Below are 25,773 nucleotides of genomic sequence, written 5' to 3' on the forward strand. Positions count from 1 at the left end.
TCTCTTCTTTGAAACCATCCTCAGTAAAAAAATATACCAAAATCATTCCATTGCCTGAAGATGGAGGAGTTAGTATGAACTATCTTCTTCAGCAGGAAATACCAAGATATTTAGCACTATAACCAAACCGGCTGATGAGATAATCTTCTCAGCTGATTCTAGATATGTATTACTTTGGTAGATTATTGCTAGTAAGCTTAAGGCATAACACCTGAAGTCAAGTACATATGTCAAAATACTTTTTCACCAAATAGTGCATGGCATTTCCAATGTGTTATTCATTGTGATAGTACATGATGGCTTGCGGTGATACAAAAATGCTAAACATGAACATTGATTGCAAGAAGGGTTTCAGCATTAAAAATAATCACATGATATGTCTACCACCATGATGTTCTGCCAACTTCTCCACTACATATCTACATACTTGACTTTACACAAAAAATGACACACAATACGTAGAATGATCCTCTGAAAGCAACATAAAACAACGTAGGAAGCCATGGACTGTAATAGCAATATTTGACATAAGAGTGAAGCACTTATTTCTTAGAGGAAATACAAATACATAACATCTTACCAGTGGCAATAGTATTAATACAAGTCCCACAATCTATTTTTACAGGTATTACAACCTTGGCTAAATATGCTGCCCAAATACATATTGAAATCATCCACTTCGACCCACCAACATTGCATCAAAAATATCAGAGACATCTCATGAGACACTATGATCTCATGATTATGCAGATACCTCAGAGACATATCCGAGTGGTCACATATGTGCCCACAATAATGAAGAGAATAAAAGGCAAATTGAGCCAAATGAAAAATATTTTTCCGAGCACAGATGTGAACACTGAGATATGTATGTCTCAGAGACTTGTACAGTTAATTCCAGATTATCCAGACTAATGATAGGGAAGAGTGGCACGGATGATCGGAAAACACGGATAATCCAAACCTTCACTCTAATTTCTTATAATGTTCATAATTTACGTAAATCTAACAATACATTATTACTTTATGCACTTAGTGAGTTACTTTATATACTCATCTAGACGACTTATCTAGAGCTTCCATCAGGTGACCAGGGATATTTATAATGGTGATAATGTCATAGTAATTTGTATTCCCACTGCTCCATAAACTCCAGCAAACTGTCTACGCAGGCGAGCGCCTAGTTGTGACTAATGCGATCTCGGCTCTCTTTGTGTGTATCCGCTTCCACTTCCCCCCTTGCACTCACTTCCACAAATCCCCCCCCCTCTTCCATTTGACCTTGACTGGATACGGTGGTAACATGCCTTAGTGAGAAACAATATCCAGTTTCTTTGTGCTGCATTCAACAGCATGCAAGGCATGGCAATAATTGCGTAATTGTGACATAAAAATTACATTTGATGATCATAGATAGGGATGGTTGGATCGGATACCTCTGATCCAAATATCCGCGGATATTGCCCTTCATCAGTTATATCGGATCCAAAGTCGTGGAAGACGTCGGATCTGGATCCAAAAATTTAAATAATAGCTTCAGTGAATGCAACTATAAGGGTGGAAAGAGTTCAGATTCTATATTTGAATGCACCGTCACATGCGATTCTTGTCCTACTCATGAACCGTTTTGTTTGGAAGCTCTCGCAGAGGTTACGTAGCAGAATTTCAGCCGTGGAAAATAAAAATAGCAAAATACAACTGGCACATGGTGTTACTCTTCCCAAGAGATTGAACAATCATCGGGGGAATCTCAACGTCAGGAATTTGAAAATGCATTTGGATCCGAAAGTATTCGATCCGAAAGATCCGGCTCTGAAAATCAAGGATCCGATCCGATTCCGGATTCGAAAAAAATCCTGGATCCATCCATCCCTGATCAAAGATAAAATGTTTCTTAGTTAGCGATGGGTTAACCCTTGAAGAAGCCTTCTACATATATTAATCAATTGTTTCTTGCCTGCCTCTCACAGTCTTCCTCAATACTGGAGCAGGTGCCCAAATAAACTTGAAACATTTATTTTAAGCAAGTAAAGAAAATAGTTATGCTTTGTGAAGGTACTAATTCAAATAGAAATAATAAGCCTTGTGTGTATCCCTGCGTTAAAGGATGATAATCCTGGTGTTTTTGCGTCCTATCTCATTTTTTATAAAGATCCCACTTTTAAATACTGACAGAGAGAGAAACTCATGCATGGATAATCCATAACATGGATGATTGGGAGTTTAGTACACATGCGTATGAGATCATTAAGTCTCGTAAGATGTCTCAGAGATATTATTTAAAGTTACGTGGGCAATACACAAGAAAAACTGTGCACAACCTAGCACTGCTACCTGGGAAAATAAACCCAGCAGGAGTATGTGTGGTAGAGTATGTGGACTTTCTCTTGCATTTTGGATGAAATTGGGTTGGCAGCATAAAACAAACCTCATTGGGCAAAGCTCCTCATCCACTCAATTTTGAGCGACAAGACACATTGACTACTGGGCAATTCCACACTAACAAGCATAACGAAAAGTAAATGGAACACTTGACTGTGACTAAAAATTGTGAGGGCCATGTTCCAGAACCTGACTCAACCTTAAATACATATGCACTCCACACATATCAGACTCAAGTCAAGTTAGAGATCACATTATCAAAGCAACTTCAACTAAACTCAATTGAGTGAGAGAAATTGTGGCAACATTCAGAAGTAAAATTTACAATATAAAACATTTTACAAAAAACATTGATCACTGTTACCCATAACATCCTTCTAATCAAAACTTAGCAGAAGACGCCAGAGAACAATATGCTACAAGAGAGTATTTTTATGAGATATTTCATTGTTTTAAATGTGAGGTAACAGGGGTGGGCATTTTGAAACTTGACAGCTTAACTGAGTTGAGACTCAACTCATCAACAGTAGTAACTCATAATGGAGTAAAGTCTGAGCAAGCTTGGGGACTTGAGTGAAGTCTCATAGCAACAAAGCGGCAACACAGTCGAGCTTGAGTCAGAATCAAGGCTTGAGTAATGTTGAGGAATATAGCCCTGAGACTATGACGTATTTACAAGGGTCAAGATATGGGCGATGAGTGATTTTTCACCAAAACTTTATCTCACAACAGTGAATTCTGAAGTAAAACTTTTTTTTATGTTATATTATAATTAATATACACCAAATAAGTTGCAATTATGTGAATTGATATCGAAGAAGCAAAAACATGCTCCGACATCAGAGACCCTGTTTTAGATGGGCTATGCTCATGTTTGTTACTGATACCTTGACGAAAACAAAACCAAATAGGTGAAATTGAAACCTATAGCTAAATTTACTTATTTACAATGTATTTGTAGAGGCAAAATGGAAGGAAGCAGGTTCCCTTCGACCTCTTCTTGTTAGAATTTGATACTGTGGACTATCTCATCTCCCCATTATTTACGTAATAACAGGATTGCAAATCTTAATGTCTACTGCTCAAGGCTAAAACAGTAAATAATAAACAAAGTGTACATAAAACAAGAATAGCAGAGTCGGTAAGGTTTACTCACTTTACTAAATTGCAACTGTATGTAACGGTGCAAGAACTGAAACAATGCTATATAATTAGTAGACTCTCGTTAATACAAACAATCTTAATATGAAGTTTTCATTTTAATGAAGTAAGTTGGTCCTGATGAAAAGGCCTATCCAATCTATAATTGAAGAAATGTTAATACAAAATTTCTGGTATTACGAAATTACGAATCTCAGTCCCGATCCCAGCGGTTATAAAATGAACTTTATTACGCAGTTCCATGGATAAGTAACGGCATTTAGGAGGATGTACACAATGCTAAGTTTTAATCATTGCACTATGTTTAAGTTCTCCTTGTGCATTGTGCCCAAGAGAATCAATTATGGTTCTTTCCTTAATGGGAGATACTTCAGTATGAATGCAACATCATATAATGAGCTTCATTCCTGTGGAATCATGGTAACTCATTGATTACCTCTCCTACATTGACAGTAGAGTAGGTCCTCTTCTTAGGAACATTCAATTTACGAACTTCCACAGATATGAACATTAGAAAAATTCAAGTGTGCCAGAAATTTTGAATTTGACAACTTCGGAGTTTCGTCCATTCTTCCTTTCCGTGGACAGCAAATTTTTTTCGGCTTCAGCTGCATTGCAAATGCAGCTAGATCAGTTTTTCATAAGCGGGAATTTATGCAAAATCTTAAAGAAGTGTTGCATAACCACAATTTTTGATGCCCTGCATAGGATTATCAACTTACCAACAAGGTCTTGGAACGCATCTTGTTCACCTGTCAAGATACTACTGTATTCGGGAAGAAATCAACCCTCAATTGCGTCATGCAGCAGCCACAGAGTGGATGTGTTTGGTGCCGGATGGTCATGACAATGGGAGGACGACAAGAAACTTCCCAGTGAATTCAGGGGGAAAGATCAAAGCAGTCGAAAATTATGTTTTCCTTGGATCACTTTGCAAACAGATGACTTCAAAGCCAAACGGGAATTTTTACTATATTATTTTGTAAGAGATCTGCCTCTTTGGTAAAAAAAAATTCTAGAGGGCACCATTAATTATTAATTTATTTTAAATGACAAGAAGCTATTGTCATATCAGACCCATCTTTCGGCAATTTGATTTCCATCGCACTAACTATGGTAGCCATGATTGGTCCACAGTTTAATTACAGTTACATATTATTTAGTTTCTTATTAATGATATGATTTGATTTATTGAGAAAGTGTTGGGATAATGACATTCAGTCGCATTCTTCTACTGATTAAATCAAACGAATTTTTAACAAAATTTTTTATATATGTATATATTTTCATGCATGTAATTTAATCATGTATATCATACTGTTGAAGGTATTCCACAGTGCGACTATAAGTAAAGGAGATTCAAGAGAAAAGAATTTAGGTATGCTCTGTGGTAGATGATACCTAAAAGAAACACTCTTACAAACTTTGCTATTACAAACGTCCTGTTGTCATCAGCCTGGTGAACTTCGTAATAGTGAGAGTCTACTGTATATGTAGCAGCATGAGTATGAAATAAATAGGGGTCAAACTTTTAATACGGAGTCATTATCCCTCAAATACTTTTTTCCATTGTTTCCAAAGGTTGTACAAATACTTGATTGATTCATTGCTTGAATTTGGAAGAGCTTTGCTCCGCAATACTTCATATCTTGACGCAAGGGTCTGGCATAAACTGTGGTCTCCGTAGGCTCTTCAGTCCACTACTTGCTATGTCTGCTACTGTGAAAGTACCCAGAAATATCAAGACCTTTGGCATTACCAAGACAAGAGCCTGAGTTCCAAAATCCGTGGCAAACCCCATAGAGAGAACACGCTGATGGTGAAGGTGGTGATGCATTTACATACCAAACATGTTTGCAATGGGAGTTTCTCGGCAGAGGAGGCCACAAAAGGTGGAGAGAAGGGTCGTAACGAGAGAATTCTCGCCCTCCCCACCACTCGTAGGCATATCTGATGGCAGCAGCAACGGCAGCAGCGGCAACGATGATGATCAGCGTCAATTGGCAGCGTCGTGAGGTATGGCATTAATGAGGAATGAGGAGGATGGACAAGCGGAGGAAAGAGTAGAAATGTACACAATGATAAAAGAGGGCTTGCACATACACATGGTCAGAATTTACACAGAAGACATTGCTATTGGAAGGGCACAAATTAACGGGGTAAGCAAGAGTTATGGCTTTCAATGGGTTCATATGGCTTCATAATTCACAGCTATTTGGTCTCAAGTTACAATAACAATCATTTTAAAATGACAATTCTGTCCCTGGTCCATTTTTTCCCTGTAATCCCTGTCTTTTGGCAGAATTTTATAATCACACATGTCCTAAGTGGTGAAAAACTCACTCAGATAGGACTCGAACCCAGGATTAGCAGGCAGGGACTCCACCCTACCACCACTGAGGCTTACTGTGAGACAGCAGAGTTTGCTGACAAATAGCCTAAAGGAAGAATTAGTTTCACGACAACTTATGTTTATCTCCCAACGTTTTGACAAAAGGATTGTCAGTCTTTGCTAAAAAAAAGTTTTGCGGTTGTTTGTCAAAAAAAATTATGGGATATACTCCTCATCACTATTTGGGGGGTGTTTACCAGTCAATGGCAGTGGCTTCCTTAAGGATATTGGTGAAGCAGAGCTTTTTTATTCTTATTTACATGTAATATCTGCATCAGGAGGTAGAGGAAGGAAAAAGGGGTTGTATGGTGGCTTTGTTGCATCTTGGAATTACTGATTGCCATCCATGGTTCAAACAACTTTAACAGGGACATTGGCCTTTGCTTGCTAACCTCATGAAATAAAAACTTTCATAGGAAAGCCAACTGAAAGATTACCATCTTTTGAAATTTCTCCAAAAATTATAAGGGGGTGGCCACCCCATATCCACCACTGAACGTAAGCTGCACACAGCAACCAGTAATCCCAAGAATCAACATCTAAGCCACCAACTGATCCCTTCTCCCACCTACCAAGTGATGCATATACCACATTCAAATATAAATGAAAAAGCCCTACCTCACCAGATTCACTTGAAAGAGTGACACTCATCCGTCAGGGCCCACCCGAACAGTAAACGTGGACATTGATTTCTTCCAGAAGGGCAAGCAGTTCAAACCCACATTCCTTTTATTTTCAAATGGACAGGAGATTGCATCCATCATTCTTTAGTCAAAATAGGCCGAACGATACAGAGAACCTACTTGGCATGAAACCAAAAGAGAGTTCTTTCACCACATAAATCTCAATGTACTTGAACATTTAGAGAATATTGGTATGTTTACTAATCCAGGGGCAGAGGGTCCAAGTGGACATATATTCTTGAAAATGAGAGCCTCAAATAGATGCATTGGAACGCGTGACTCAAAACCAAGTCATTTTCATTCAAGAGAAACTGGGAATGGACTCATTGCTGTAAAATAGAAGCCATATCATCCTTTGAAATGCAATCTGTGCAAAGCTCTAACATTATTAGAAGCACATGAAATGTGTGATATGTGAGGCACGAGAAAATAAGCCAACCAAATCAATAGTCCAGAATAAGAAAAAAGAATGAACTGAAATTAAAACACATTTACAAAGAGAAAGCAAACCTTGGCTAATGTGATAATTATTTTAAACTCTGAAATATTCAATCCAAAGAGATCATAGAAAATTTATTTTTCGATTCTAGTTATGAGTGCTCCTCAAATATTTTCCGCCTGAAGATTATGGAAGCACATATTACTCCTGGAAACATCACGAAAATTATACAATCTACCATCAATTCATTAAAAAAAAAAAAAAAAAAAACTAATAAGGTTCCCCAGGGTAAGATTCCCAAATGTATTTACATAATTTTACACAACTATTATTTTCAGGGGGGACAAAATTCTTGGGCAGTAGGTTATTCCTAAAACTCCAACCAAAATTTTAGAGCTTGTTTACTATTTTCAACCATTAAAACCTCAAAGGCCAAAATCAATCAATAAACAAGCCTAGTTCAAAGTGGCCTTTCACCAGTTGTGTACTACCAAATCACCCGATTGAACATTCCACTTCACGATTTCCGACCACTTGCAAGTGACAAAAGCACATTAGTCAGGATTGGTCGTGAGAAATTAGATTCCAAGGCTCCATATGAAAGGATCAAATGCAAGGAATCTTTAAGACACATCATTTTCTTATTAGAAGGAAAATAAGTCATCTTTTTGAATTTTCCCAATGAATAGATAACGTTACTGAGGGTAACATCAATTCATAGAAAAAAATCAAAGCAAAATCTCTGGTGGCACCATAGATAAACACACATTTTGATGTCAAATATTTTACCTACACACTGTGTGTACATTACGCTTGCCATTCTCCATCACAAAACACAGAGTAATTATGACCTAAAATCTCATGTTCACCACCACAAAACTAGAAAACAACACCAAGCATTATGGTAGAAAATTGTGACTGTTCTTATAAGGCTTGAAAATCTGCCATGGATCCAAAACATATGAGGCTGGAACTGTACACCCAACTTCCACCAGAGTGAAACATTCCTCTACAGGCAGGAGACTCAAAGACAAAATCAATGAAATTCAAAATTATTTGACATGTCCAACTCAGCAGATGAGTTTTTCTCTGATGAAAACTTATTAACTAACATCATGATCTATTTAAAATCTTTTTAAACAGTACCAACTTATTTTATCTATTTATTTTTTGATTAATTGCTGCCATATCTTAAGGCATGTTTACAGCATATATTGTACGAAATAATGGCTATGGAGCACTTAGTGTGTGATTCCAGTACCCTACGTCAATGGTTGTATTTGTAGAATAATGGATGCTGGTGAAATCAGCATATTATTTCATCGATTTTGAATTCATGGGAAAGTTAGGGTGACACTATGGAATGCACAGTATCATATTACTTTTTCCATGCACTTTGTTACCATTAACTGTAGTGGACATCATCTCAGAATGAAAAATACCGTGAATATAACATGGAATTGAGAAGTTAACTCTGAGAAAAAAAATCAATGAGGCTAAAAAAGTTCAATTCAAATTTAATTTCAACATTTCAAAATTTTCAATGTGCGGCAGTTTGCAATTATGAATAGTTCTGCAGAAGAATAATAGATGGCATCCAGTCCACACATATTTCTTTGAAGGCTCTAAGCTATGAAGCTGAATTTTTCTACAAAAAGGCCTACACTTTCTTGCACCAGAAAAATTATCCCTGTACGTACAATGTGTCTAAATTAATGTACACATTGCCTTTTATCTTTTTGCAACAGAGCAGTACTATTATTATTATTATTGCCATTACATGAAAACAGTTCATTCCAAATTCCTGCCAAGTGGACTGATGAGCCATATTAGAATTTGCAGATCCCATTGATTAAAACCTTTTTTCAACATCTTGATTGATTTAAATCTTTTGTCAACCTTCCCAACCTTAACTATCCAAATTATGTTCCAGCCCAAGAGTTAGTTTCAACAGGTGAGGGTATAGCCCATCCCAAACAATGACAATCGCGTGGCAATTCCAAACTTGAAGACTATGCAGATTCCTTCCGTCGGCTACTTGGGATTGAGCTAGAAATTATGGGAATCTGAAAACACCTGATGGTTCCAATTCTTTCACAAATGAAGGACTATCAGCTCATAGTTCAAAGCTCCGTCAACTTATCTATGATGCCACACAAGCTGTTATGAGTACTTACATAGATCCTTTGATATTTCACCTGAGCCTTTACAAGATAAAGTGCATCATATGAAGTACAATGAAAACTACAAAAAGAAGTTTGGCAAATGAAGCTCAAAGCACATAAAGAACACAAATAATCTTAAAATTAACACATAAGAAGCACATTAACACATAAAGCAATGTTTCATATTCTTAGGGTATAGTCACCAGCATAACTGAAATACTTATCAGGGAGTTAACCTTCACCACATTAAATTTCCTACACATTAGAACAAGAACCAATTATAAAAATTACCATAATGTAAGCAAAGCATCAAAAGATTGAGTTCATTCAAAATATTCTCAAATACAAAACACTGTATCTGGAATGAGAAATGTCTAATTTCTGTTTTAATATGTAGCAAGTGATGCAAAATTAATATCAAATGCCAAGTGTTTAAGGTATGATAGAAGTAACTGTTATAAATGGGAAAGTGAGTTGCAGAATTCATTCAGAAGAGTCATTTGTATTCCATGAGGTGCATTCTTTACCATGAATATTCCTGGCTTTCGTATTATCACAGAATACATTCGCAGACGGCAGAGAGAAGACAATCCTTTGACTCATGGAATGCCGAGGTACTTGAATCGAATTTTCCCAACAAATGGAGCTGCCCATATTTCACTTATGATATTAGTCAAATTTTGACTTTCACTATTATTGTATGCCATTTTATTTGCTGTGCACATTCAGCGGGGTGACATGGTAAAAAGCGCACTTGCTTACCATACCTTCCAGCATATTAGATGACTTTTTGACTCAGGAAAATCTTCTCAAAAGCGAAAGGCCATTTTACATCCCTAGTCTCGTCCAAAAGTTTCCAAACATCTGCACTGGACTACTGAATCCTGTATCTGCACCATATGTGGCAACAGTGCTAAAGCAGAAAGGGCAAAACTGTTCATTTGGAATGATCTGGAAGGGGCACGGTACCTTTATTCCAAATTGTATATTTTAACTGATAAGTTGGGGGTTATCTTATACATCAAAATATAGTACTTTTCAAACAGAAAATAATATTACGGAGAATATGCCTTTTTAAAAATCATGCTTCATTGCACTTGAGAAAAGAAATTATAAATATGTAAGTTTTACCTATCTCCTAGCTTTTCCTTAAATTCTAAAAAAAAACTCATGAGAGTTAGAACATCCTACACGAAAGGCTATGCAAATTATTTCGAATTTCAAGTGCACAGTAAACAAAATTACATACAAAAATAGACAAAGTCAAATTTTAACCAAGAGAATTAGTGGCACCACTCAACTTGTTGGGAAATTTATTTAATCCATAGACCATGTGACATTCCAAGCCACTTACGAGTGGAGTTTGACCACTCAGATTTTGATGAAAAATCTGGAGGAGAAATTGTTTTGTTACATTTTACATATTGAAATATTTTCAGGAGCAAACAGGTCACTACTCTAGCATTTTTGATTTTTTTTCACCTTCATCATCATTAGTCAACAATCCTAAGATTGGTTTGACGCAGCTCTCCATTTCTCTCTCCTATACGCTAATCTCTTCATAGCTACATATTCATTCTCTTTTACATCCTTTATAACCTGTCCTATATAACTCATTCGGGGCCGTCCCTTGCCCTTTTCCCTTCCACTTGTTCTTCAACGATTGTGTTCATCAGACCATCGTGCCTCAAAATGTGGCCAACTAAGTTGTCCCTTCTTCTGCTTAATGTTTTTAGGAGGCTTCTCTTTTCTCCTACTCTCCTTAGCACTTCATGGTTACTCACACGGTCAATCCATTTTATCTTCATCATTCTTCGGTAGCACCACATTTCGAATGCTTCCACTCTTGACTTCTCTGCTGCTGTCAACGTCCAAGCCTCGCTTCCATAGAGAAACATACTCCATATGTAGCATCTGATGAATTGTTTCCTTACTTCTATGCTGGTATTTTCAGCTGTAAGAAGATTCTTCTTTTTGTAGAAAGCCCTCTTCGCCTGCGCTATTCTACTGTGTATTTCTTTCTTGTTCCGTCCATCGCTGGTAATTCGGCTTCCCAGGTAAGAGAACTCGTTCACCTCTTCAAGCTTATGCTTTCCTAGGTTGATGTTTGTTTTAGCCTCCTCTCTTTTACTGCAAACTAATATCTTAGTCTTCTTTTTGTTGATTTTCAGCTGATATCTGGCCATTGTCCTTTCCATGTTTGTCAACGTCTTCTTCAAATCCTTCTCTGTCTCGGCTATGACTGCTATGTAGTCAGCAAATCGCAGCATACTAATTTTTTCTCCGTGGATATTGACACCCGAAGCTTTCTGCTTGATTTCGTTGATGGCTTTCTCTATGTAAACATTAAAAATTAAGGGGGAAAGCGCACAACCTTGTCTCACCCCTTTTCTTATTCTCGCTTCTGCACCGTTTGGTCCACATTTGATCACAGCTACTTGGTTTTTAAAAAAACTATGAACAATTATACGATCATTGTAGAGTACTCCAATTTCTTTCAAAATTCTAAGCATTGAATTCCATTCCACGTTATCAAAGGCCTTCTCTTAATCGACAAATGCTCTGAAGGTTGGTTTGTTTTTCTCCATTCTCTTCTCAATGATCATCCTAAGAGCCAAAATTGCTTCCCTTGTGCCCCTGCTTTTCCTAAATCTGAATTGGTCCTCATCCAGGAATTCTTCTGCTCTTCGTTCAATTCTCCTGTAAATGATTCTTGTCAGAATCTTTGACGCATGTGTCGTCAGGCTTATGGTCCTAAATTCTTCGCACTTCTCGGCTCTCTTCTTTTTGGGTATGGGAATGATGATGTTCTTCTCGAAGTCACTAGGTAAATCTCCTGTTGAGTACATATCGCAGATAGTGTTATACAGTTAAGTTAGGACCTTTTCTCCTGCATTTTTTATTAACTCTGCTGGAATGTCATCTATTCCTGGGGCCTTATTCTTTCGCAGGTCTCTTACTGCAGCGTCAAATTCTGATCTTAAGATGCTTGCTCCAATGTTATCCTTTTCAACTTCACTTTCCTCTTCGAGAACTTTTGAGCTAAGTTTGCTCCCGTTGTATAATTCCTCCAGGTATTCCTTCCATCTCTCGGCTTTGTCTTTGTTTTCAATTAGAATTTTTCCATTCCTGTCCCTTATGCTATTACATTTTGTGTTTCGTTCCTTGAAATGGTTCCTCACTATTCTATAGGCCGCTTCCACTTTCCCTTTTACGAGGTTATTTTGTACGTCCTCACATATGTTCCTCATCCACGCTTCTCTGGCTTTCCTCGCTTGGTGGCAAATCTCGTTCCTTATTCTCTTGTAGCAAGCCTGTCCTTCCTCAGTATTCGTATTCTTATACTTTCTCCTTTCTTCAATGAGGTCTAGGATTTCATCCGTGATCCATGGCTTTTTCTTAACACATTTTCTTATCCCTAGAACTTCTCTAGCAGCCTCCTGAAATCCACTTTTTATGGTAGTCCAGTTATTCTCAACTGAGTTTTCAGACTGATCTAGTCCTATCTTGCGCTCCACTACTTCTTGAAAGGCCTGTTGATTTTTTGATTCCTTAAGTTTCTCTAATTGCCAGGTGTTCTTTGCTGATTTCTTCAATTTCTTGAATTTCAGATGGCATTTCATCATCACTAGATTATGATCACTGTCGATACCTGCCCCCGGGTAGCTTTTACAGTCCTTTATCTGGTTTCTAAACCTCTGCTTCACTAAAATATAGTCTAGTTGAAATTTTATTTTGTCTCCTGGCATTTTCCATGTGTATCTTCTTCGCATGTGATTCTTGGGTGACTCATGAGTGTTGGCAACCACTAATTTGTGTTCTGTGCAGAACTCTAACAGCCTTTCTCCTCTTTCATTTCTATTTCCTAATCCATATTTTCCGGTTATTCTTCCATCCTGGCCTTCACGGACGACAGCGTTCCAATCACCTAAAACAATTAGGTTTTCTTCACCCCTTACCTTTTTGATTACTTCCTTTATATCATCGTAGACGTCTTCAACTTATTCATCCTCGTAGTCTGTCGTGGGCATGTAGACCTGTACCACTACGGTATCTACCGGCTTAGTCTCTATCTTCACCATAACTATCCTTTCATTGTACTGTAGGAAGCTTTTCACATGCATTCCGGTGCTCTTTCTGAGCATTATCCCAACCCCAACATTACCGTTCAGGGATCCTGTGTGTATAATCCTATAGCTTCCACTCCAAAAGTCTCCCTCCTCAGGCCATTTCATTTCGCTGATTCCTAGCACGTCGATATTCAATCTTTCCAATTCCACTTTAAGGTTTTCTATGCTTGCCGCAAGTCCTGAGTGATCTCACGTTCCATGTACCTATCCTCATAACTTTATCACAATTGACCGATGTACCCTCTCGGGTAGTCCCCGCCCGGAGATCCGAATGGGGGACTAGTTTACCTCCGGAATTTTTTACCTGAGTGAATTCCATCATGTCAGACAATTTAAAGTTGGAGTAGCTGCGCCTCCTCGGGATAATAATGTGGTGGTTTCCCCTTGCCTTCCACATCGCAGTACTACAGCCGTTAAAGTAAATGTTACCACGCCTGAAGTGCAATGAGTGTCGCTGTACTGACCATCGTGATCTCCACCTTCACTCATATGAAGAAGAGCTGCTGCCCTCTCCTCCGGGTGATGTGAGGCATAATTGTTGGCGGCCTCTCATCGCCAAGTCACGGTATCTTCACAGGTTTAGTGTATCATTTAGATGGCCTATCTCACCCAGGGATAGACCCATGCCACCTCGGATAATCGCCGCTTTTTGTCCACGACTGCTTATTCGACAAGTAAGCTTGCTTATATCGCAACCCACCATCCGCAACCCGGTGGAGGCACTCGGTGGCTTAAAGCTCAGCCGCGAGTTTTTCACCTTATCAGTAAAATTGTAAGACCTTCTAGAATCTAGAGTTCCTCAGCTCGCTCATATTTACCAATAAAAAGACCCTGACAGCCGACTGCGTACCAAACTCAGAGACCAGGGGTGTGATGGGAATGAACTAGAAGACAAGAGACCCATGAGGAGTGTAAACATTCTACTGATGCTTTTGGACTTTTACATGCATTTGGTGCACACGCATAAGAAACCTGGTTCTCAGCATTCCCACAGCCTCAATTATTTAAGTGCGTATAACTACCTCAAATACCCTTCATTGGTGACCTCGGCATGATACAACTAACATTAATTATCAGAAGCTTTCGGACCACGTGTGCCTCCCACGAACTCAAGACCTCTTACCATACGTGTCGTATTATTTGCACTGCTATGATCCAACTGTTTTGAATTGTTTAAAGAATTTTAACTTAACTGTGAACATGCTTTAAGTTATTATCTTTTATGTCCTATTTACCCAATCATTTCCCTTGGGCTACAACCTTGTCGCGGTGAAAAAGTGGGGGAAAACGAGTATTTGGGCGATGATCAGTTTGTTTTCAGAAAAGGGAAGTCAACTCGTGATGCAATAGCGATAATGAGGTCCCTGGTGGAGAGGAATCTAGAATATGTCTAGGACTTATAAGCTTTCTTTGTGGATTTTGAAAAAGCATTTGATAGAGTGAACTGGGTGGAGTTAATGAATATTCTCAAGAAAATAGGTGTAGATTGGAGGAATAGGCGACTAATTTGTAATCTCTTTATGACCCAGACTGTGCAAGTGAGGGTAGCAGACGGATAATCTGGGTGGGCAAGCATGGGCTGAGGAGTGAGGCAAGGCTACCCTCTGTCGCCGCTGCTCTTTAACATGTACACTGAGGAGATCTAACTAATATCTTTCTACATTGATTCCGTAAAGTGAAATAACACAGGCAGCCTGTAGGAGATCGCGTTGGTTTGGAGGCTGAAGTCTTGCATTCCCACCCAATTGACCCAGTTTCAATCCAGCTGGTGAAAGAGATTTTTAAAAGACTGCCCAATCCTTGCTTAGGTGTTTTCTGGAGGGAATTTCCCTATGTGGCAAGCGGTCCACCACATGGGACCTTGGTGTGGGCATGGTCACCTTGGGGCCTTTTGTTGAGAGCAGGCTAACACCGATGCCAGGATTCCCTCCACCCATTCGTACCCTATTCCTCCCTATGGCACAGATGACCTCAACTGTTGGTTGCTTCATTCAAGCCCCATAGCAACAGCCTACTTGAAAATATCCATGATTCAAGCGTTTTTTCAATTTATGCACCAAGAGAAAAATGAGTGCCAATTTCCATCAAAATCTGAGATTTCCATGGTAAACATATCCAGCTCTAAGTGGTGTAGATCAAACCATAAATGTATGTGCATGCATGTATAATTTTGGTGCTGTAGGTGACTAGTGAGACACTCAAATAGTGAATGAGAGATATGCCTGTTCTTGTAGGTGCAAATGCAGAGATCATGCACACTTAATAGAGTTCATAGACTGGAATGTGAAGTAATGATTCATCAAGAGTATTGAATATTAATTCCAGTGAGGGCCCTAAAAGTATTCGTGAGTTACATCATTCCGTCCTTCGTTCCCATTCAGCTGAAAATTCAAGTTAGTTTATTAATTCTGCAACTAGTGAATTATTTGTGTTATGAAGAATATTTTTGCATTAAAATAAAGGAGAAGAGCCTGATAATGATGCACTTGCTCCTTCCTTCCATGTCTTACCGGTTGAGGGCTCTGTGAATGAATTGGGAACAGTGAAAAACTTGGCATTAGACTCAATCAATCAACTGATGCGGACACAAATCCAGCCACACAAATATATGTAACACTTAGACGCATGGCTTGAGCAGACATGACCACTGAAACAAAACTGTACTCAGAACAAGTACACAGATTATTCACATCTCATAACAGCAAAATAAAATCCAGATGATTGCATGCGCTGACAAATCTGGAACAGCATAACCAACATAAAATAATCCACTTGCATTCATTAAAATCATTGCATTAAGCACCACTACAAACTATATACATAAATATATATTTATCTATATGTATATCCTTCAGCATGCAAAAATTATCATTCCCACCAATTGTAAAGCTAATTGCTACAAACAGTACATAAAATATTTGACATTTCTTCCAAATGGATACACCATTCACTTGACAACAAGCTTTCCTTTAATATGAAGAAACATGTTTGAATGAAATATACACGTTTTTCTCGATACAGAACGCAAATTGGACAATAGAATATTTCAAATTTGTAACAGCCTGTGTATAGTCATAAATGAACTATTCCAATAAGATACTCCTTTTGCAGGCAAAATTATAGCATTGTTATTAGTGATGGGTCGATTCCAAAATTTTATCGATTCCGATCCCGATTCCGATTCTGACATTTCGATTCCGATTCTACCGATAGCGATTCCATCGATTCTGATACCATAGGCTCCAAGAAAAATATCACTTAATTCCAGGCAACAAGAAAACTACTTTAAAAAAGTATTACTCTGTGAAAGAGTCAGTTGACAAAAGAATCTTTCATATCATTACTATGCAATTAAAATATAATAGCTAAATTTCAAAACAGAATATACCTGAAAAGTGGTGTTACATGATAGGTATTACTCTAGAATATTGGCACTCATAATATGTCGACAATATATATATATCCAAACTACAAGGGAGAGCCCTGAGTACAGGAATTTTCATAGCTGTAATAAAGATTACATACTACGTATATGAATCATGTAATATTTGGCCCTTTCAAATTCTCAAGCAGAAAATGCAATTATTCTACATGCTCAGCCAGCAGGTTTTGACGTCTCCATGTTACAGTATTACTGCCTGCAGAAAATTGCCTTTTGCTACACATGTGTGTTATTGGGCAAGTACTTTCCCACCAAAATTGCAAGATTTCGGAGACTTTGGAATTTTTATTAAAAATTATATCAACGATTTGTTGGATCTTGAATCTTAATGGAATTCAAGTGGACGAAGCGAACAACTATAGAACCAAACTTTAGTTTTGTAGAGCCAAAAAAAATGCTATACTTCTCACGTCATTCAATCAACATTTAAATCTCTTGCTTTTTTAAGTTCAAGAAAGAAACTAAACGCTACAAATGAATATTACATCGGACGGACGCAGTAATAGAAAAGGCTAAAAGAGCCTTGTGGTGTGAAAACTCCCCCTACCGCGCGACTCACCTCGGCGAGGGTGGAAAGGGAAAAAGGGTATCGCTTGTTGCCTTTCACGGAAACAGTTCATTTTTCTCTCTCTTAAGCATACTGACTTAATCTTATCACTTTACTTCACTACCCGAGGCATATTTCTTACGCGCGGGATGGTTCCGAAAAATATCCAATCCTTAGTATTTTCACTCGAGTAATGCGCGCTAAATGGTCTAGTCGATCTATACATAATCCTTTTTAACATCCTCAGTTTAGTGTTTGAAGTCAATGAAGACGATTATCCATGCTTTAAATGACGATTTTCAGGACTAATGTTTTAAAAAACTTGAAAAATCGGCCTCAGTTACCGAGCCTCAGAGGTCCGCGGCGTGTAGGTCAGCCTTGACGCGCGATTGAAAAATCGCTCTTATTTCCTTCGTCGCCAACTTTCTTTTCAAGATTTCTACTTAGTACTCTTTAGAAATCTCTACTTTATATTGTGGTTCAAATTTTTCGTAAACGAAAGATAATGTCTACTTAATGTCAAATTTCACGTGAAAAACGGGTCGGCCATTTTGCGTTGTAAAACCAGACAGATGAGAGCCAAAATCTTCAAAAGTCATTGAAAGTATAGGCAAAGCACCAGATCAAAGGAATATTGCGTTTTTTATTCCACAAAACTCATACCAACGCAAAACCACTTGAATAAATTCAAAGATTTTTTGAGGAAAAACGATATCTCGTGTGGCATTGAAAAATTGGTCATGTTTGGTCCTCTGTATCTCACTAAAGGTTCGCATTTATGTAAAATGGCATATAAATCAATATTTGGTAATGATTTATGAGTATTTACGCTGAGTTTCAAGTCTCTATCCCCAAAAAGGTCATTTTGGACTTTATTCCAGCTTTTTCCGATTTCGGACCAGTGTGCGCGGGGTAGGAAGACGATCGGCCGCCGCGGCTGGCGTAAAGGTATTCGGCGCCCACGTCGACAACAACAATAGTGTATTCGGCAAGCTGAAACTACCAGGCCAAGGCATTATAATGACTTATCGGCTTTAAAAACTGCACTATTACATGAGTTTCATGATTGCGCTTCCTGTCGGCAGATTGCTGGACCTACTAGCCTCGAAAGCTCTGTAACCTTAACTACTCGACTCGACATCCGTAATGCTACTCGAAACGCTTGAGTCGAGTACCAACTACTCGATCGATTTGAATTTTCGAGTACTCGCACATCCCAAGAAGATATGTGTTTTGTTATTACAATTACGTGGCACGAAAATTCAAATGACTATTGGAAATGCGGTCGTATATTTTGTTTGAAGTAGGTACTGCTGGAATCGGAATCGATTTTTCGCCTTGGCAAGTACTCGTTTTCGATTCCGGTTCTTGGCCGAGAATCGAGGAATCGAAGAATCGAGGAATCGAACCGACCCATCACTAATTGTTATTAATATATTATTCACAGTGAAGCTATAAAAGCGCATTCTAGGTAATTTAAATAATAATTTGAATACAATTTAATCTCTCATTACTGTTTCAGTTAGGTTAACTGCAATAAATGATCAGATGATCTTTAATAATGGTTGGAGTACATACGCATAAATATTTGCGTAGTGAATTTATTTTATATTAAATTAGAGCTTTTTATCCTTCGCCAAAAGACAAAACAACTTTCTTTCACAAGACCATGGCAATGCATGACACAACTGATGGTACTTAAGTACTTAACCGATGGTACTTAAGAAGTTCTTTGCATTAATGGGTAAGCCTATCCTCAGAGACTGATGGGGGCGTGTGACCCCCCTTGTGGGTCCGCCCGTATTGCCGAACATTGCAAAATCACAATTGTAACTTTTTTACATCATAAGATGGCATTGTCTTTAGCATGTGCATAACCACTTAAAATAAAATTTTCTTATACACCCATGTCTCGTATAGCGCAATTTCGATTAGCGCAATTTCGATATAGCGCAAATTCGTTCCTCGGGGAAACATTGCAACGCAGTGTAGCCTAATCAAAAATTTTAAACGCTCTCGTGATAAAACGTGAAGTTGCGCTAAGTACACACGTAATTTCTATCAATTTACGCATAATAATATTATTTCTTGCCTCGAATCTTCTTTTTTGTTTATATATTAATCGAAATTCATTGCTGTGCAATTGCCAAAAGTATTACTCGTCATTGGGTCCAGATAGCCGGCCTACCGAAGATTTATCTCGTCTCCTTAACAGAATGATAATAAATAATTTAGATCGTTAATTAAGCGTGGGGCTAGTGGAAATGAGTTTTTTTTCAGCAATACGGTTTGAGACGTATTTTTGCCGTCGTAGGTTACCGGGCGATTGACTTCCAGGTAGAGGGTCTACGCTAAACCCTTCAAGGTCATCGGTATTCACGGGGGAGAAATGGAGCGGTGGCCGAGTTGCGCATGAATAGCATCAACACATAATAGGGTCCGCCATAGAGTCTCAAACACAATGGCTTCGTTCCCTCCCCGCAGTCATAGGCCTTTGCGTCTCAGGAATACAGTTCAGCAGAAGAAGGTGATTTAGATAGAGCCATACAGAGTAAAAACCAAGAGAATATGGCAAAAAATAGGAATGCGTGTAGAAAAATCAAGAATTTATCAAGAAAAACCATAAACCTAGAAGAGGACTTGAGAGAGGTCAATTGCTTTGAAAATGGAGAGCGTCAAAGCGATATTGCGTGGAAGTTTAAACTCACGATGCCTTATTTTGAATAAAGACGAAGCTAAAATATCAGTGACCTCAGCCGCACCAACTTCAACCAAGCGGTCTACACATACGGAAAGTTCATGGTGAAGCAGTACAAAAAGACGAGAGTGGTAATCGCTCCGAGACATTTAGTGAAAGCGGTTGGTTCCAGAATTTAAACGGCAAGCAGGTATTTTCAGTGCGGCGATATTAGGTGAATCTGCAAGTGTTGATAGCGCAGCCACCACAACATTTTCTGATGAACTCCAAGCTGTTATTGAAAGTGGCTCCTTTCCCCCTCAACTAGATCTAGTGTTGACGAGACGATATTCTTTTGGAAAAGAATGCATTCTCGTTCATTCATTTTCAGGGAAGGAAAACCTGGGTCAGGTTTCAAGGCATTTAAAGACTGTTTCACGTAGCTGCTAATGACTCGGAGGACTTCAAATTAAAATGATTTATCATTCATAAACTCCGCTAGCTATGAAATGGCATTTAGAGTAGCATTTTCCTGTCATTTCGATGAGCTACAAAAGGGCCTGGGTGACACAACAGTTGTTTTTAGACTAGTTTTAAAAATAGTCAACTGCCGGCAACGCATTACGATCCCCTGAGATAGCAGATGTTAGCCCACCCGCACGACAGGATGGAATTTCGAAAGCACGTAAGAATTTTTTTTAACGTGAATAAAAGTCTTTGAATGCGTGAATACTATCTTTAAAGATGTTTTAAACTATAAATATTTACAGAAATAATGTTTTCTAAGGCTTTTTATGGGAATACAGATGTTTTAGAGGAAATTCAATACCAAAGACCTATGCTACCAGGAACGCATCCCTATCTTCCCTATGCTAAAACGCTCTCGTATAACGCAAATTCGTATAGCGCAAAGACCCCAAGGAACGCATCCCTTGCGCTATACGAGACATGGGTGTACTCTGCTTGTGACTTGATCATTTTTTATTACCATAAAATAAAGGCAACTCATGATACATTTTGCACCCCCCCTTGAGCTTTTTCTGTATCTGCTACTGCCCCTCATCTCTGGACAGGGATTTCAAAACCTGCACATAAAGAACTTTCTATAAGGGTACAAAACTGTCTCATGTAATTTCATGCTATCATGAATGATAGCTACAATGGAAAATGCATGCAGCAACAATTAATCCCAAAGTGTTACGGTTTCTTTGGGAAATTAGCTACCTAAAATCCATCCTACCATTCCCATTCCAAATGATTTCATTTAACGCAAAGTCAAATAGCGCAAAGAGCCTAGGATCCACATCCCTTGCACTACACAAGACATTGGAGTACAGTTACACAATTAAAGGCCAAAGAAGGAGGATCTTTAGCAACATTTTTGAGCACTAAGCTTGATGAACTTCAACCGAAGTCTTAGATAGTAATTAATGATTAAATAATAATGGTAAAATGAAAATAGCAGAATTCTAAGTAAAAAAATTGTTTAGCTTGTTGTCAAGTAAATGATATACCTAGATAAAAATGAAAGTCTAAATTTCCATGCAACATGTTCCTAGGATAGTCACCATACAGGTGTATTTCATGTACAAACACAGCAACCTATGATTAACAGGACAATTTCAAAATCTAACACCGCTGGACTGGTAGCTATGAGGTGAATGATGAATTGAAAACATTTGGAGAGAAAACTTCATCTTCACAAGACTGGGTTCCAAAATACAATAGGATCAAAACTACATGGGGCGAGCAAAGGGAAAAATGACGCCATTTAAATGCCATTCTTCTACTCTAGTCCAATTTTACACATGCTTTACCTAAGTACCACATATGTCATTACATTACATAATGAGAGAAAAATGTTTATATGGCCCACAAAATTTTATAGTTAACCAATCTAGGTTTACACAAATCATGCCATTTCATTATGTCTCTGTTACCTTGAAAATTACCTAATTTGTTGAAACCTAGGTCAGTGAATAATAAAATTCTATATTTTCTGTAATATTCTAAATTGTACGTTCTGTGAATCTTAAAACCACCAGTGCGATTCTTGGAAAAAATAAAAATTATTGTTTTAACGTTGTTACTTGTCAAATCCAAGTTTACTTCGTGTCCTACCGTGAGTACTCCATCTGAAGAGCCCAATGAAAGTAGATCACAGCTTGAATAAAAGGCCTTTCACTCATATAGATATGTATTTGGAACCCAGCAGAGCAGAAAAACAAATGAAGACAGAGGTCTGAGAGAAGGTTCTGACATGGAACCAATATCAATGAAATAAAATCCATAGCGCAAGAGGAGAGAGCAATGAATGCCTGAAATTTGCTCCTTAAAAATCTTATTAAAAAAAACCACAATCTAAATGAATGGCAGTTGAACACTGATATTAAAATCCTCATGATAGCCCCAGTTCAGTCAAACACATATTCATGCATAAAAGGTCGAAATTGTCCTCCTTATCCTCACGGATGTGGCATGCAGTAAAGTAGGACATTTTGAATTTACGTCTTATTTTATACGTCGCATGCCTCTGCCACCTAATGACATGCAAAAAAATAATGCCCACAGGAGGATGTTGCATATTTAAATTACATAATGCAAGATAAAGAGCCATTTCAAAAATGGTATAGGTACACTGATGACAAAAGAAAATACAGGCGGTCCCCGACTTTTGTACACAATGCGTTCCCGAAAACTTGTACGAAAGTCGAACGTACGAAAGTTGAGCCATTGACTTCCATACTAATTAGGGGTTACGTTCCAAAAGAGCGGAACATACGTACTAAAACATTTTTTTCCACGATTTTATTTCAATTGAATTAATTTTAATAATATGTTAATAAAACTCCTCAAATCATCTAATTTCTTTCGAAAATACACAGAAAATGAGAAAAAAAGTTTAAAAAACAAGAACTCCGTTGGCTATCGTGTGAAACTTCCTCTTGGCATTTAAGTTGACATTCCACTTATTACGTCCACTATAAATAAGAAGACATATCAAGAAGCATAACAAAATGTAGTTGTTGAACCCGCACTCTGGATACCTTTTAATTTTTACATCAAAATTCAACATTTGGCAGGTGACATTCGTGATCGCGTATATTTCGCATGTTATTCAAAAAAGACAAAAGACAAACGGAATTCGGGTGATATTTCATGCAATATCGTTGCTGAAGGTGTACATGAATTAAACAGCACTCAAACGAAAAAACACAATTAGAAAGAAGATCTTACTAGTTTTATTGAAAGCTATTTGATGATGTCTAGTCAACTTCTTTTGAAAAATATCTTCAATGAAGGCTTTCTTCTTCTCTTGATAAAGGAGCCTATAGCAGGCTCTCTCTCTCCCAAAGAAATCACCTAGATTAGAGTCAACTACCAACATTCCCTTCATTATATGCATTCGTATTGTTTGCATTTACTGCCATTTGAAACAATTGAATATTGGGATGCGCAATAAACATCGCGGGAATTTAAAAGAATTACAGACCAACGTCCGAAAGTCCGAATTTAGCGTACGAAAGTCAAGTAAAAGGTGTCAATTTTGAACGTACGAAAGTGCAAATTGTACGAAAGTCGAGGACCGCCTGTACAAGTCTAATATTTTAGCACTCACTTCTTAAAAGTAAGCACAAATATATATTCCACACAGAAATGTGGAATAATATCTATAAGTCTCTGAAGTTTGAGGAGTTCTTGAAGATATTATGATGATTAAAACTAGGGCAGTCCAGGAAGTAATATTTGCTATGGACTAAAAAATTTTCTCAAAATAATATGGACACTCTACTAGATAATCATCCATTTTTGGAAAAAAAGGAAGGACTATGTTCGGATAAATATGGAATAACCATTACTACAGGGGCACTTAAAAGCTTATCCCAAGGTATGACATATAAGCCAGAATTCAAAGGCAACAATATCCATAAATAGTTACATGCAGGCTATTTGAGGATTACGCAGCAAGAAGTTAATGAAATAATGAAGTACTTATACTTTAATGCAAAAAGATTGCAATACGTAATTTCTGGATTGCCCTCGTATAATTCATTTTAATAATAATTTAAAAAATGAAATTAGACATCAATTGTGCTTATCATGAATAATATTACCCAAAAACACCATTTGAATATTTCAACATAACTAAGTGAGAAGTCAAATTGAAACTTTCATTTCCCATGTGAGTGGAATTGAAGACTCCTCCTTACCGTTCTTCATGGCAAAATCTAATATCTCCTTCAGCTCCATCCAGTCAACTTCAAGATCATCACCAGCAATCTTCCTGAAGAACTCCTTAACCTTATCATCTCGGCTCTTGTCCTCAGGCTGTGGATCAGCTTCCTTAATCTATAGATAAAGTTTTAACAACATGAATTTCAATACAGACATAGCAAATACATATTTTCAACCTTAATTTTGGAACTGAAATTGGTTCGTGAGGGATTGACTCTTATGCAATGCTGATTGGCCTGAGTAAGTTGAGGTGGAAAGGGACAGAGGAAGAAACTTTGATTGTCATTTGTTTCAATTCCCTAAGCATAAAGAAACAGTGAGAACAGGCTTAAAGAGTTCCTAAGCATTTGGATCAGGTGGAACTACGAAATGCAAAATACAACAAACTACGAATCACGAAATAGGCATGTTCAGTTAAAATACAACATATAATTGATGGGTCTATGGTCAGTGAAGTAACTTTGAAATATGTGATATACAAACGAGGCAGCTGAAGCATGTAAGTATCTATAATATATACAGCCCGATGTGTGACAGATACCTCACTGACCACTCACTGACCACTCATTCACGTATACAAATTCCCGACCACTTCCGGAAGTGCTGGGAAGACGAAATTTTTACCGGCTGTGGAGAAAAAATATTCATTGGGGGGAAAAGTCCGAAAACTCGAAAAAGTCGATCGGTTTTCGAGATATATCGATCCGAATTAACATTGGAGCCTTATGGGACTAAAACTTTTTCCATTCATTGCCTACTTGCAAATGTCACGGGAATATGAAATTCCACTGACGAAAACTAGATTTTTTGGCCGATTTTTTGATGTGAAACATTTTGCCATATTTTGTTTATAAGTATTTTTTATAATTTTTTTAAATTTCCAATGCTTTTCTTATGGGCCTATCTCTGGATTTTTTTAAAACCAACTTTAAATAGTTGTAGGAATAAGTCCTTAACGTATGAGATACTAGATTTTTTGGTGTGCTTTTTTTCATATATTTTGATTATAAGTATTTTTTTTTAATTTTTAAAATTTCCAATGCTTTTCTTATGGGCGGAACTGCGGAATTTTTTTGACCTATTTGCAATAATCGTAGGACAAATTCCTTTAAATGCAAGATACTATATTTTTTACTCCATTTTTTGGCTACCTTTAATTTTCCACAAGTGGAACGAATTACGAGTAATTACATACAATCGATTTTCCATTGAAAACGCGACTCCTACAACGTTTGGTAACTTACAACACATTCGCCGTGAAGTTTGCATTCCCTCAACACACGATTTTTAATTTTTCGGAATTTTTATTTGCCACTTCCCGACCACGTACGGACACCAAATTAACGTGAGTGACGTCTTTCTCGTGTTCCTACGTGCCGCTACCCGGAGAACGCAGAATATTTAATTTAAACGGGTGACACCTTCGAAAAACCATGCTTGCACTACAGCTAAAGAGCCGAAATTTTTATCGAAGGTAAACAATGCCGCTTTATACGGGACAAGCACATAAAGTCCCCCG

The 25,773-nt window shown here is 37.8% G+C and overlaps 1 protein-coding gene across 9 annotated transcripts in view; it reads right to left on the reverse strand.

The window, feature by feature from the left end:
* Positions 1–25,773, reverse strand: part of LOC124166615 (calpain-A-like) — a 282,292-nt gene that overhangs the window by 15,634 nt on the left and 240,885 nt on the right. For 6 of the 9 annotated variants that reach the window (XM_046544221.1, XM_046544219.1, XM_046544220.1 and 3 more), the window contains 3 exons: positions 24,230–24,368; positions 15,863–15,874; positions 5,389–5,493 (listed from right to left, as the gene is read on the reverse strand). In XM_046544221.1, the coding sequence (XP_046400177.1) occupies positions 5,389–5,493; positions 15,863–15,874; positions 24,230–24,368 (256 nt within the window). The remainder of the gene's footprint in view (positions 1–5,388; positions 5,494–15,862; positions 15,875–24,229; positions 24,369–25,773) is intronic. The other 3 variants (XM_046544217.1, XM_046544216.1, XM_046544218.1) reach the window with 3 other exon arrangements.

This window comes from Ischnura elegans, chromosome 10 (genome assembly GCF_921293095.1).
Source record: "Ischnura elegans chromosome 10, ioIscEleg1.1, whole genome shotgun sequence".
Taxonomy (NCBI): Eukaryota; Metazoa; Arthropoda; class Insecta; order Odonata; family Coenagrionidae; genus Ischnura; species Ischnura elegans.